Source organism: Ailuropoda melanoleuca, chromosome 9 (genome assembly GCF_002007445.2).
Source record: "Ailuropoda melanoleuca isolate Jingjing chromosome 9, ASM200744v2, whole genome shotgun sequence".
In the NCBI taxonomy this organism is placed as follows: Eukaryota; Metazoa; Chordata; class Mammalia; order Carnivora; family Ursidae; genus Ailuropoda; species Ailuropoda melanoleuca.
Genome location: NC_048226.1, coordinates 30,292,240 through 30,306,361, shown reverse-complemented (window position 1 = coordinate 30,306,361; position 14,122 = coordinate 30,292,240). Strand labels below are relative to the sequence as shown.

The window sequence follows — 14,122 nt, the reverse complement described above, 5'->3', positions numbered from 1 at the left end:
AAAAAAAAAAAAACTTCTGGAAGAATAACCAACAAACTAGTATCAGCAGATCCGTTTGGAGGAAGGTGTGGGAAATACGTGGATGGAATCAGGAGTGTGAGGGACAATTTTAATAATATGCATTTTTAATCCAAAAAATTGCGAATGACGTGACTGTACCAGCTATTCAAAATTTACTTATTTTTTAAATAACATCAAAATAATACATTACACATACATCAACGTGAGCATTTTACTTATCATTTTTCACAAGGTTATCTTGAGGAAAAAAATGACATACAGCAAGTCTAGTTCAGTGCAGGCACATATATGGTACGGCATTACTGTTTTCTAACCCCTCTCCCCCAAATCCATGCACCCCCCCACACACTTGAGGTTCCAGTTCCCAAAATCAGAGGCGCTCAGCTGCCTCTTCTGGCTGTGTCCTCGCAGGGGCTAGCCCCTCTGTGGCATGCTTTGCCCCATTTCTTTTCTTCTCTCATCACCTGCCCTGTGGCTGCAAGGGTATCACCTCCTCCGGGAAGCCTCCTCTGATTGACACTTTCTCCCTCCCTCCTCACACTCTAGCCCTGTTAAGCGCCCTTTGCCTTCCCCAGCAGACTGCAAGGTCTTCTCAGTCCTCAGAAGCCCAGGGGCCCTTAAACCTGTGGGAAAGAACTCCCGTTCTGGAGTGCTGGCCTCGTCAAGGAATGAGTGTCCCTCAACAGGGGCAATTAGTGGCAGGCCTTAACTCCCCAGCTATACAGACATCCAGAAGATTCCGTTTCCTGTAAATGTCATGTTGATCCTCCCACACCCACAAAGATAATCTGAGTTTCGATTTCTCCTCCGTTTTCATGATGAAGACGTGGGGCTTTCCCATAAACTCCCGGTACACTGTGTGCTGCCCCGGAGGAATGGATGAACAGCTCACGCATGAAGCTCACAGTCCTGCAGGGAGGGCAGGCACCAATGCAAGGAACAATGACGCAGACAGTGGGGAACAGCCCCAGTGTGGAGGGGGGCCCAGTGGAGAGCAGAGGCCCGTGCCCCACTAGGCCTGGAGGGTGGCAAGAGAGTGGCTGGCGGGGATGGGAGGGACTGCAGGGAAGGCGGCCTCCAGCTGAGGGCAGAGCGGGGGCAGCTGGCCAGGGCTCTGGCCCTCCAAGATGGGGGCCCTGGAGCTGAAACTTGAACCCCAAGGCCACGCAGTCCATGCTACAAAGACTTACCAGAGGAGCAGAAAGGCAGGCACTCACAGGAACAAAGGGGAAAAGCAGCCGGGGCCTGGTGCCAGGGGAGCTGGAGAGGCCCCAAGGGGAACAGCCTGGTGCCAAAGGACAAGCCCAGGGCTGTTTCGCAAAGGGGAGGTCCCGATTTCTGTGGGTTTCTTTTTTCACAAGCCTTTCCAGGAAGTGAGATTCATTTCTTAGGGCTGAAGAAGTAAAAGTCCCCTTCCCAGGGTCCCTGGGGTTTGGGCTGGAGCACTGGAGCAGAAAGCTGCGCCGGGCTCCCAGGGCTAAAGCCCCAGCCAGGCCTCCAGGCCCAGTTCCTTCTGTTCCTTCCCTTCCTCTGCTGGAGAAACAGGGGCCCTGGGGGAAAGAGGACGGGGAGCTAACAGCAGGCCTGACTCGATGGGGAGCTAACAGCAGCCCTGACTCGATGGGGAGCTAACAGCAGCCCTGACTCATCTCCTGAATGTGATCAGACTCCCCACCCTGCCCCTTGGGAGGGTGTCTGCAGGACCAGCCCTGACACACCCATACCCTCTCTTTCCTGGTGAACCTCTACCCCAAAGAGAAACAGAAGAGCCTGCACCTGCCCCAGGGTCTCTGAAACCCTTGGCAGGAAGGGGAACTGTGGGTGATTCACACACATATATTAAGGGTGCATCAGCCTCCCAGCCCTGGTCCTTGCCTGGGTGGCAATAGGGGCATGGCCTCAGGGGGCCCCCCAACCCACCCCCATGCCCCCACTTCTCTTCAATACATTGTAAACAGCACATTTATTAGTGGTTTGCAAACCTCTGGTAAAAAGCACAGGAACAGCAGGGCTCTCCTACATGCTGCCCTGGGCCCCAGCCCGTCAGGCATGCAAGACGGAGCTGAGAGATGAGCCAAGACATCTTCAGGAGCAGGGCCAGAGGCAGAGAAGGCCCCACGCTTTTCCATCCCCACTGCCCACTGGCCTGGGCCTAAATGACAACCAGGGAGGCAGGCCCAGCTCGATCCCCAAATCCCTGCCCTGCAGTGACTCTTCTTGGTGGCTGCCTTCCTTCTCCCCCACTCGACCACTCTGATCCCCACTCTGGAGCTGGGACCTGAGAAACATGCTTGGCTCCCTCACACTGGGACCAAACCCGTTGCGGTCAGGCTGTCTCTGTAGGCCCTGCCTCTCCAGTCAGGTAGCCAGCAGAGCGGAGCAGGCCTGGCTCTCTTGTCATCACGCTGTGTACCCAGCTCGGGGCTGAGCATGCAGCCGAGGACCGGGATGGGCAAAGGCTTGTCCAGAGAAGCCCTCGAAGTGAGAAGGGCAAGGCACCAGTCTCTCCCAGCCTCTGGTGTCTGCCAGCCTCCATTCACTGGCTCCTGGCTGAGCCTGAAACTTCTTAGGGCCTCAACAATCCAAGGTGTGGCACCAGTGCCGCCTCCTCCACGATGACCCCTGGCTTGACGCCAGACTCGGGGCTGGGCTATAGACAGTCAGCCAAAGCTGCTACTTCAGGGCCCTGAGGACAGCCTCCAGCTTCATGGCCACGGCCAAGTCCCCCTTCACCTTTAGCCGCCCACTCATGTAGGCCCCCAAGGGCCGCAACTCCCTGCACAGAAGGGCCCGCAGGTCTGCCTCCGCCATCTCCACCACCACATCAGGGGTACCGTCAGGCACCCCGTGTCCTACCCTCCCGTGCCCTGTGGAGGGAAAGAAAAATTGAGCATTAGTAGGGGGACAGCTATGCAGCAGGGGGAAGACCTGGTTAGCATATCCCACTGGGAGGAGTGGAAAGTTATAGTTAAGTGTTCAGGTTCTCATTCCCTGAGTTCAAGTCTTATTGGCTGTGTGACCACTCAGGGCCTCAGTTTCCAAACTGGTGAAATGGGGAGGACAATCATCCCGGAATCAGAGGCCCTCAGTGAGAAGCAGGTGAGATCACGCACTGCACGTGCTCAGCACAGAGCCTGGCGCACAGGAAGCCTGCACTGTGTGCGGGGCTCCGGCTATTCGCAGGGAGCTCAGCTCTCGCAGTCGTCCTGCTCACGGGGACAGGGCAGGGAGACAAAGGCCCGGATTCTCATTGACTGCCCATGCTGTCTGAGCCCCTGGCTGCTATGGGTTCACTCTAAACTGTTGGCAGGAGCAGAGGGATTTTAAATTTAAATTTAAAAAAGGACCACGGGGAGTGGGTGGCTACAAGCAACCTGGCTGGGAAGGCGAGGGCGGGAAGGGCAGCGGCACCTGTAGTGAGGTCTAGGAAGTAGATACTCTGGGTCCCACTGGGCAGGATGACATTGAACTGGTAGCAGGCCCCGACTTGGCTGACCAGGGCCTCCGACAGGGAGGGCTGCAGGGCATTCAGCAGCCCCTCGGCCACGGGCTGCTTTGGGCTGAGCCCAGCACCAACGTGAGGGACAGGCTGCTCAACTTCGCTCACCATCTCCAAGGTGTCTGCTGGGGGTGGCCAACAGGGTTGGGGAAGGAAGCAAAGAGAAAAAGTTAGTGTGCGGCCAAGGTCAGGCTCGCTGTGACCTCTGCACCTCTCATGGCAGCGGCCTCTTATTCGCCCTTCAGGCCTGAGCTCAACTCCCTCCTCGGCTAAGCAGCAGCCCTTCAGCTTTCACCCCCTGGGTGCTGTCCCCCATGGAGGCTCCCGGAAGGCCTCTACCCACTCAGACAGCAGGGCTCTACTCACTGTCTCAGCTCCCGTCGGCTCCAGCAGTGGGCCGGCCGGAGCAGCTGGGCAGGGGTGCACTGCACGAGGTGCTCAGCTCAGTTAAGGGAACGGGGAGCAAAGCTGAGCCCGCGCAGGAGCCGAGCGCCCCGGGAGCACCTCCCCTTCTTCCCAGGGGCTCCTCACCTGGCCCTGGGGGTGAGGCACCTCCCGCCACAGAGGACAGGCCTCCTCCCAGGAAGTGGAGGGCCAGCTGCTGGAGGGTGCTGTCCAAGCTGGGCCCCGCTGGGCTGTCCTGGGGTGGCTGGAGCACCGCCTCCACTGCTAGTTCCACTCGGTCCACCTCCAGCCCCCAGGCCCTGGTCACATCATTGATTTCCAGCTGGAAAACAGCGTGCGGAGAAATGGAATTAAATCGACAAGCCATTTTGGGAGCACCTTCTTTGGGCTGGAGGTGCCACGGCCTCCCTCCAGGGCCAGGCTCCCTCCCGGGGAATGCAGGCAGAGGGCAATTACAACCCAGCCGCTGGCAGCGGGTGTGAGCAACTAGGATTGGGCCTGACCCCCTGGAGGTCCAGGGAGGGGGCGGTGATGCAGGAGGAGCGGGGGTCACCCCAGCCACAGAGGAGAGCAGACTGCGAGGCTGCGATTGATAAGAAATATGCATTTGATCATTCAACTGATAAAATATACTTCTATGTGTTTGTCTTTGCTCCTGACTCACAGCTCCTACAACCCTTGGAATTGCCTGTGAGAAGACTGATAAAGGGGTCTTTTGTGATGGTAAGAAAGGTGATTTCTGGACTCCACTGAAGGGTGGGGACTGGGCGCCAGAAGGACCAACTATGTGATTAGAAAGTTGGAACTTTGAGTCCCACCCTGAGTGATGACCAATGACTTGGTCCTCAGTAGACAAAGAAGTCTCCATAAAATTCCCAGGAGGACTGGGTTCCGGAGCTTCCAGGCTGGTGAATGCCAAGGAGCAGGGTGCCTGGGGAGGGCATGAAGCTCTGGTGTATCTCTTTGTCTGGCTGTTGACTCATATCTTTTATCATATCCTTTAATAAACTGGTAAGCATAAGTGTTTCCCAGAGTTCTGTGAGCCACTCTAGCAAAAGGACCCAGGGAGGTTGCTGGAACCCCCAAACTTGAGCTGGTTGGTCAGAAGCATGGGTAACAGCCTGGGGCTTGGGACTGGCATCTTTAGTGAGGGGTGGGAGGCAGCCTTGTGGGACTGAGCCCTTAACCCACGGGATCTGATGCTGTCTCTGGGTAGACAGTGTCAGAAATGAGTTGAATTCTCGGGACACCTACTGGTGTCTGAAAATTGCTTGGTGTTGTGTGTGTGGAAACCCCCTTCCCCACCTTGGAACTGGGTCCGGGAACCCCACAAGAAGGACTCTTTCAGGCAACAGGAACAGCATGTACAAAAGGCTGGACAGGAGAACCTAGACTGTCTGGGGAAGTGTGAGTAACCACTGTTCCATTTAGCTAGACCCTCAAGCGTGGGCTGGGAGACTGGGGACAGCTGAGGGCTCAGAGGTGGGTGGCTCCGGCTCACTTGGATTTATTCTGACACACAAGGAGCCTCAGAGAGGAATTTAGCAGGGAGGTGACAGCAGACTCGCTCATTGGGAAGATCCTCCTGGCCGCTCTGTGAACAGTGGATTGAAGGGGGCTGAGGGGGGAGACACGGGACCACGTGGGCCACTGTTTCAAATGCAGGCAGAAATGAGGCAGATCTGGGTGTCAAACGGAGACGTGGCTGTGAAGTCAAGATATGCAGAGGACAGAGCACAACTCTGTCAACTATATTAAGCTACAGCAAGACACCAGGGAAACAAGCAGTAAGTGTGGTGGTTGCCTGGCTGTGCAGTGACGGAGGGTGGAAACTTGGAAACCGAAGGGCAGGAGAGCAAGGCATAACCAGGAGTGAGCTGGAAGAAGGAAAAGCAGGAGAATAATGGAAGCCAAGGGAAGCAGAGGATCCGAGAGAGAGAGAGAGAGAGAGAGAGAGAGAGAGAGAGAGAGAGAGGGAGGAGAGGGCGCACACAGTCAGGCTCCCACCAGGTGAAGCAAGTGTAGGACTGAGAAGTGCTGGGAGCTAGCAGGAGGGAGGTCAAGTTGTCATCTTAGGAGTCTGGAGAAACCTAGATGGAGGACAGGGGTGGGCAGGGCCAGGGAGAAGTGGGGAGAGGCGGGGGCGAGCTGTTAGTGGCTGGGGTGCAGTCAGAGCCTGCGCCCACGCACAAAGGAGAGGAGGGAGGACTACCGGAGCAGGAGCTGAGCCCGAGCACCGAGCACTGCCCACGCAGGGAGGGGCCTCTGAGGAAGCACCGCTTGCAGTAAGGCCGGGGGAAGAGCGCACATGGAGGTTGAAGGGGTGACGCCAGAGGAGCTGAAAGGGTTCCTGTCCCAGTGTTTGCTCCCCCCCACCCCGAGGACGGAGAGGCCAGGCTGCAGTGGGGTGGGCAGTGGACAGAAGCAAGCAGCCTGGGGGAAGAGTGAGCAGCTAAGGAGGGTCCAGCAAGGGAGAGCGGGGAGTGTGCGTCCCTCCAGGGAGGAGGAGGCAGAAAGGGGCATGAGAATGAGAAATGCACTCCTGACCTGGGGCTTCCGGGAGGCAAGCTGGCGTTCCTGGGACTTCGTTGTAACCACAGGCACTGACCCCACTCTACCAGGCGCCAACTCCATCTAGGCAATGGGCCCTAAATGACTAACATCCTGGTGTGGGACCGACTTCCCCAAACTGCCTCTCTCAGCTTTGTTGCACAACACGCCTGGTGTTCTGGCTTCTTCCCCGACTCGCCCCTGACAGCAATAAGGCCGAGATCAGCTTTCTCCTTTGAAAAGTACACTAACATGGATTGTGGTTTCATAAATAAAAGTTATCAATTTGTTATCAATTGTAGAAGACGGAGCGCTGAATTGAGGGATAGGGGGGCGGGAGGGCAGGTGATCTGGCTCTGGGCCAGCTCTGCCCTTGACCACGGTTCTTGGGGGGTGACAAATAACTTCTGAGCCCTTAGTTTCCTCCCTCCAAAATTAAACCATAACATCGGCCCTCTCACAGCAAAAAGTAAAGTGGGTACACGTGGGCAGCAAGAGGACTTGTAAACTCTGAACTGCCCCGCACGTGACAGCTAACGCCACCACGTGGCAGCGTCGCCTCAGGAGCTTCCCTCACGGGGGTGGTTCACTTCCGGAGGAGACCAGGACCTCCGGGACTGGCGTTACCCCACCCCTCCCGTCCTGGAACCCCAGAACCCCAGGGGCAAACAGAGCCAAGGGGACTAAGGGGACACCTCACCCAGAGTCCACCAGGACACGGCAATAAGCCCAAGGTGAGCGTAGGGAGCAGGGGACACGCTGCCATGTGTGACCCATGCCACATTTCCACCCCGTCCTCTCACAGAAAGGATGCGAGGGGAATTCTGGTGTAGATAATTACTCACACATGGAGAGGCAGGAAAAAGGTCCAAATGCCCTCGTGTCTCTTTGTTCTGTTCTGAACAAGGAACTCAAAGCTCCCAAAATGCACACGCTGCACTGTGGAGCACGGAATTCCCCAGGTGACTGTGTCAGGAGGGCCCCCGCTCCTTTCACCCACCCACCCGCCTGTGAGGCCCAGTGTTGTCATGGCAATGCCTGCAGAGCAGTGAAGGAAGAGTAAAACCACAGCGGTTAGGCAGGGCCCCAGAATCTCGGTCAGGCCACTCCTCTCTTAGGGCCCCTGTGCCTCTCCAAGACAGGCTTGCCCAAGACCACTATGGTCTGCACCCATCTTCTGTTCCTCTGTCCCACCCAGACCGCTGGCTCTTCCAAGGTTGGAACATACAGTAAACGGAGGCCCAGAGCAATCTGGTGCTTTGCTCCAAGTGCCCTGGCAGGCAGAGCCAGGCCCAGGAGCCCACCACTGACCTCCACCATGTGAGGAGCTGCCTACCAGGAGCTGGTCGCTGATCTTGAGCTTCTCCATCTGGATCTCCCGCAGAGGCCTCTTGAGCAGGGCCTTGGTCATGGCATTCTGGGCCGTCATGCGTGTGGCCATGTTCAGGTCCTTCACAGTCATCACAGACAGTACCGGATCCCAGATGCGGAACTGGACATCGGCCCCCACAGACAGCACAGCCCCATCCTTAGAGGCCAGCTGTTGGGGGAGGTCATGAAAGAAGAGACACTCAAGGGGCTGGTGCTGCAGGGAGGTCAGGCCCACCAAGACCACCCAGCTTAACCCACCCTCCTGGTACCTAGCTCCTCAAGGGGAAATTCATGTCCCCAAGTGCATGTCATTAGGTACACTGAGCAAGGACGTCCTCCCCACCTCCATCCTCAACTTTCTGGTTTCTCCCACCACCCTGCACTGATGGCTACTCATACACTAAGGTACTGGATCCCACCATCACTCCGCACAAACCACCCCCCCACTCCCTCTGCCCGGGGGGAGCCAAGAAGATCCTCACCTTACAGGGAGGGACATTGAAAGCTCGTGTCCTCAAATCCACCCGCTGAAAGGAGTCGATGAAGGGCAAGAGCAGAACCATGCCAGGCCCCTGAGGGGTGCGGATCCGGCCCAGTCGAAACACGATCATCCGCTCATAAGTGGGCACAATCTGTTCATGAGGGTGAGGAAAAGGGGCGAAAGTACTGGGCCTAGGCTGACAACAGCATCTGCCCAGGTACTCCGCTCCCCTCTCTCTCCTTTGCCTTGGTCAGTGTCAGCGATCCTTAAATCTTTTTAGAAGAGAAAACCAAAGCTCTGAGAGGTTAAATGATTTGCTCAAAAGTCACACAGCCCCCAAGTGAAACTGGCAAGATTTGAATGCAGTTCTGAATGACTCTAATCCCCAGCAAAGGGCTTTGTCAACTTTAGGAGTAAATAGGTCCAAATTGAAAAATGAAGGCCCAGACAGGCAAAGTGACTTGCCCAAGGTCACACAGTATTTGTTTCAGTGGCAGTTTTAGGACTAGGATTTAGCACCTTCTAAAGTCTTCCTTCCAGACCACACCAAACCCAAAGGCTTTCTAGAAAAGTTGACTGTTGCCTAGGGCCACACAAAAGGCACGGCTGTCTGGGCTTCTAACTTCACTGTAGCTCTCAGATATGATCCCTATGTACAGCTCACGCTTTCCCCTCTATACCAGCCCTTGCTAAAAACCAGGCCTGAATTCCTATTACTCATTACCTGCTGGGCCAAGTGGAGTATTTTTCAGTTCAAATTTTAGCCTAACCCAAAGAAAGGAAGATGTGGCAAAGATATGTGTGTGCACCTTAAAGCCAGTGTCCAGACCCCAGGACTTGGGGAGTTTGGGAAGGCTTGTTTACCACTCACTGGCTCCCAGTATGACTTTGGACAAGCCTGAGCCTGTTTCCTCATCTGAAAGATATGAATGAACAATCCTGCACCAGACTGGGATGTGATAATGTAATTTTTAGGGGAAGGGGACACAGCATGGAGAGTGGGGCCCAATCCCCCTGAAGTCTGACCCAGCCAGCCTTACCTTCAAGGCAAACCAGCCAGAAATGGGGAAGGTGATCAGTAGCAGCAAGAACCCCAGGAAACTGATGAGGCCATGGCAGAGGTAGGAAGGCCAGCTCTGAGGCGCATCTGGGGACAAGAGAGCAGAGGCGGTCAAGGAACGCCAACTGGTTCTGGCAGGAGTGAAGTTGGTCAAGTGCACCTTTTGCCCACCTCCCCCTCCAACGGCTCGTCCCTTCTCAGGGGTCTCAGTTGCCTGCTTCCCTACTTTCTGTCTTTAGCCAGATGCTAGTTAAGCATGTTCCCTCCTCCCACACATCAAAACTAATCTGCCTCAAGTCCCACCTCCACAAGGCCGAGTCTCTGCTAGGCAACAGCCATTAGATTTGAGAAGCCAATCCATGCGATGCTCTCCTCACCAGGTATCTGGATCAATTCTCTTGTCTGATATATAGTGCCTCCCATACCTGGCACAGAGCCAGGAGCGCCCGGGCATCTGTAAACACTGTGCTGGGCTGAACTGAATGCTGGTGGTACAACACATTCCTCCTCCACCAGCAGCCCCAGAAGTGTGCTTTCAGGGCATCCTTTTGGAGATAATGCCTTAGCCTAAAGGGATAAAGCATTAATGGCTCAGTGGGAACCCGTGAAGGTGAAGATGTTCTTCCCTAGCTCACAACTCACCTTCTCCCCCCCCCCACCCCGGGCCTTTATGCCCTAAGGACTATCAAATGCTTTATTTGAAGTCCTTTGGGTAGGAGGTGGGAACTAAGAAGACGAGCCTCCTCTGAGACAGAAGTCCTGGCCCCTGGAGAACCAAGAGCCCAGGATGAAAGTGGAGCTGAGAAAGCCCCAGAATCTAGCACAGCTATCCTCTGCTCTCTTTCCCCTCCCAAGCCTGGGCAGGAAGCAGACAGGAGCTTTTTCTCAGTCCTCCCAGGAATGCCATGCCATCTGGGCTTTCCAAGCCCCAGGGCACTTTCCTGTCTGGCTCTGACCCCCATGGACCCTGCAGGAAAGGAAGCCTTGGAGAGGTTAGCTGTCATTACAGGAGGGTCAGGAGAGATCAAATCCTCCAGTGTTTGCTTGTCAGACTGAGGTATGTGGGATCCGGCCCCAGGGCCAAGGGAATCCCTCAAGGCTCTGGAACAAGAGATGACCAAAGCCGACACAACAGGCAACTGAGGGCCTGCCCGTATCCACCAGGAAATGGGCAGATGCTTAAGCTTCAGGCACCTAGAAGTAGCCCCCCTGGGATGAAGATTCTGCCATTTCTCTGCGGCCAAACCTTAGTGCGCTGGTTACATCCCATGCCTAAATTCTGGGTTCCTTCTGGTCAAAATGGGAATTTGAGGCAGCTCTTGGGTGGCCCAGTCGTTGAACCTACCAACTGCAGGTCTCTGCTCAGGTCGTGATCTCAGTCCCTGAGATCTGGCCCCACTGCTTGAGATTCTCTCCCTCTCCCTCTGTCCCTCCACCCACCCTACTTCCCTCCCTCCCGCTCTCTCAAATAAAGAAATAAATCAAAATGGGAATTTGAAATCCCTTCCCAGGCTTAAAGGGCGGATAAGTGCCGAGAGGAGAAATGAGGGGATGAGGCCTGTCAGAAGATGAGAGAGCTCCGAGCCCGCAGCCCAGGAGCCCTAGGGAGGGCGGATGAGCGCTAGCATCCCCACGCCCGGTCCAGGCCCTTCTCCACATCGTGGCCACTCTCGGTGCCTCCTCTTAGGGTGCGAGGGCGCCAAACCGGGTGACTCCTGAGGGTACCAGGCGGTCCCCGCCCCGGGTCCGCTGTGCTGGGCGGCCACTCACCGGCCCCCGGCCCCACGCCGCCCCGCTCCGGGGACAAGCAGCCCTTCTGCGAGCCCAGGAAGCCGAAGCTCGACTGCTGGAAACGGTCAAAGTCCCCCAGGGGCAGCGCCCGGTACCCGGACCTGCCGAGCATGGCTCTTGACAGGAGCGCGCCCCTTGCCCCCCCGCGGCGCAGGGCCAGAGACGCCGGCCGCTACCCGGCCCGCCCCTGCCGGCCGCCGCTTCCGGTCTCGCTGGCCACGGGCTCAGGGGGCTGCGGCTAGCCGGGCCCGGCTCCCGCCACCCCACAGCGCCCCCTGAGCCGGGAGGACCGAGCCCGCCGGACTCGTGCCTACCTGCTCCCGTCTGGCTTTGGAAAAGGAGCTGGAAAGCAAGGGCAGCTTTGTGAGTGGGTTCTCAGAAGCCGAATTTCCTCCAGAATCAAGGAAATGCTACCAGCCTTCTCAGCACTCCCGCTGCAAACTCACATACTGGGATGGGAGTGTGTGGGATGTCTTATCTAGAATTGGGGTTTCGGCTGGGCATGGTCAGCAAATTTTTCCTCCTTGTGTCCCCACAGCCTCGCTAGCCTGGCACAGAATGATCTCAACACTTATTTGTTGAATGAAGCCCTAGCCAGCCTCACCGTGGTCAAGGTGGGGCGGGAGGGCCTGAACTTTGGCACAAAAAGAGAAATTTCATGTGCAGACCTCAAGGAGCACAGCAGAGTGAGGAAGGAGGGGATAGCACAGAGCATCCCTGAGCCAGCCCTCCAGAGCATCACAAAGGTCCAGAAACACCACACCTTGATCCAGAGGTAACTTGACCTAGAGGTAACTTGCCTCTCCATGGCTTGAGAAAATCTAAAGGTAAATGGTAAATTTACTCTGAGAAGCATTGATTTTCAACGTGGAATTGGGGCAGGATGTCTTTCAAAGTGAGCAAAGAAATTAATAAAGCTTTCCTTGTCTCAGCCACATGCCAGCCTTGCCTCCTCAGACACATCACACCCCCAGATGTGACCCTTCCTAGGTCCCTTCTGCAGCTGCTGCTCACCGTCTTTGGCTTTTCATAGTCTGATGGCCTGATTCTAAAGCCCTGAGGGTACTGATCAGGCTGGAGGGTAGGACAAGGCCCCTGAGGCCTCACACAATCCTGGGAAATTGGCCCTCCCTGCCATTCCCTTTCCCCACGCAGCCCAGATGATAAGCTTTACAAGAGCAAGGTCCCGTTACCATCCCTAGTCTGCTCCAGGCTGGAACTGAGCACAGAATTGTACCCAGCAGTTAGCAGTGGTTGGGATGGTTTGATGTTTGAAGCCAGGGCCTTTGGCTCAGTGAAGTTGCCTGGAGTTGTGTTTTCTCCCCTCACCAGCTGGGAGCTGGCATGCTTCTCCTTTGACCAAGAGCTAACTTGCTCTCTCCTCACTGTCTTCATACCTGCTCACCAGCTCTCCCCCTTCCCTCCCTGCCCCCTCTGCCTCAGACTCACCAGCCTCTCCAACTGTCACCCAAGGCATCGTCCTGTTCCCCTCATCTCCACCTAGTGTCCGCCCAGAGTGTCTCTGACTCAGATCCTTCCTCTGCATCCCACAGTCATTGTCCTAGACCAGGCCACCTGTCCTAGGTTGTCAGAGTGACCGTCCCAACATACATGCTGGGTCATGTTTCTGGGTTCTAAACTCAGTCTCTGTCACCCATAGAACTGGTCCATCTCCTTAGCCCTGATCCTGCTAATGGTTCCCCTCTTAAATCTGAAAATAACGAAACCTAGTTTTTAAACAGACTCTCCTGTTTCAAATCTCCAGGTCTTCGCACGTGCTGTTCCAAGCGCTCCCCTCCTCACCCCACCCCAAGTTCCTTCAAGTCCAAGCTGAGGATCTCCTCTCCCGCCAGTCCCTCTACTGTGTGAAAACCTCTGTTTGGGTAACTGCTCTTCCATTAGACCTGGAGTTCTTCCAAAGCAGGGCCACCTGTGGCTCATCTCTGTGCCCAGGCTCAAAGGCGAGGGTGCCCACTGCCTCCCACCCGCTCGGCTCCGCCACCGTCCTTTTACCCCCAGCATCTTGTCTCCTCCCAATCCTCCCTCCGGCTCTGGGCGTGTCTTCCAAGCCCACCGCCGGCCTCTCCGCCCCTAGCACCGCCCCTCCGCTCTGTCTCACTTCCTCTCGGGGGGCGGGCCCTGAGTGAGCACCGCCCCTTTCGGACCTGCTGGGGAGACTGGCTTCGGGCGCCTGCTTCTCGTTCCGCTTCCCCTCCCGCCCCTGTAGCTCAAAGCCGAGAATCGAAACTGTGCTGTGATCCATGCAGCAAGAGCCTGCACCCGCCCGATCTCCAGGTCCCCAGCAAGACCCCGCACTTCCCCACACGCCCACCATGCCTCCCCCGGAGTCCGTCCCCGAAGGCCACCAGCCCAGCCCCAGCCACAGCCCCACGGAGGTACTACTGGGTTTGGGGAGATGGGGTTTAAGCTTTGTTGATGTGCTACGATGCGGGGAGAGGTGGGAAGGGAGAGGGCAACTTGACCAAGGACCTTAAAGAGTGACACAGAGAGAAAACCAGACTTTGGGTCCTCACCCTCTTGGCTGGGGTACGGGTACGTGAGAGTAGAAAAGGTCAACAGGATGAGTTAGGGGAGCCTCTCCGGGCTGGGATTTTCCACGAACGGGGGGTAAGACGCTGAGGGTCCGAGACACTTGGGACTGGACTTTTCTGCCCACCCTGGCGACTCGCCCCCTAAGCCCCCTGCACAGAGTAGGGAGAATGGCGGGAGTAGCCTGTTGCGCAGGCCTGGAACCAGGGGCATGTCCCAGATGTGGAAAGCCAAAACCCAAGTTCCCAGATCAGAAAGTGGGAAACTGGCCCAGACGAGAGAAGTGCCTCGGCTAAGGCCTCAGAGCTCCTGTGGTGGTTTCTCTGCTGGGATACCTCCAGGATCCTTCTCTTGGAACACCCTGCGTGCCCAGTCCCCCCTTCCCCATCCCCCC

General features: G+C 56.5%; 2 protein-coding genes across 17 annotated transcripts in view; one reads left to right on the top strand and one right to left on the bottom strand.

Moving 5' to 3' along the window:
* Window positions 1-165: 165 nt before the first annotated feature.
* On the bottom strand, window positions 166-11,290 carry STOML1 (stomatin like 1). Of its 6 annotated transcripts, XR_004627783.1 has the most exons (8): window positions 11,158-11,290; window positions 9,368-9,474; window positions 8,329-8,478; window positions 7,812-8,015; window positions 4,052-4,247; window positions 3,433-3,645; window positions 1,212-2,888; window positions 166-930 (listed from the first exon to the last, which is right to left on the bottom strand). XR_004627783.1 is itself a non-coding variant. In XM_034668078.1 (7 exons), exons 1-7 carry the CDS (start codon window positions 11,288-11,290, stop codon window positions 2,695-2,697), a joined length of 1,197 nt encoding a protein of 398 aa, XP_034523969.1. In that variant the 3' UTR covers window positions 166-2,694. The 6 variants fall into 6 exon arrangements, 5 of the variants coding, with proteins under 5 accessions (XP_034523969.1, XP_034523970.1, XP_034523973.1 ...); XM_034668078.1 differs by having other exon boundaries at window positions 166-2,888; XM_034668079.1 differs by having other exon boundaries at window positions 166-2,888; window positions 3,433-3,642.
* A 2,031-nt stretch (window positions 11,291-13,321) lies between these two features.
* The window catches only part of PML (PML nuclear body scaffold), a 40,941-nt gene continuing 40,140 nt past the window's right edge, over window positions 13,322-14,122 (top strand). For 7 of the 11 annotated variants that reach the window (XR_004627781.1, XR_004627782.1, XM_034668075.1 and 4 more), the window contains exon 1: window positions 13,325-13,574. Coding sequence is in view for 9 of the 11 variants with exons in the window: in XM_034668075.1 (XP_034523966.1) it covers window positions 13,440-13,574 (135 nt within the window). In the remaining 2 variants the exon portion in view is untranslated. Of the gene's footprint in view, window positions 13,575-14,122 lie in introns of all 11 variants that reach the window. The other 4 variants (XM_034668070.1, XM_034668076.1, XM_034668077.1 and 1 more) reach the window with 2 other exon arrangements.

What these genes read in the sequence shown, in the direction of transcription:
- STOML1 (XM_034668078.1), bottom strand. Translation starts at nt 11,290, where the DNA reads ATGCTCGGCAGGTCCGGGTACCGGGCGCTGCCCCTGGGGGACTTTGAC. An exon ending in CTGGCTGGTTTGCCTTGAAG is followed by an intron (nt 8,479 to 9,367) that starts GTAAGGCTGGCT and finishes CCTCATGAACAG; the next exon opens with ATTGTGCCCACTTATGAGCG. An exon ending in CTTCCTAGACCTCACTACAG is followed by an intron (nt 2,889 to 3,432) that starts GTGCCGCTGCCC and finishes TTCCCTCCACAG; the next exon opens with GGCACGGGAGGGTAGGACAC.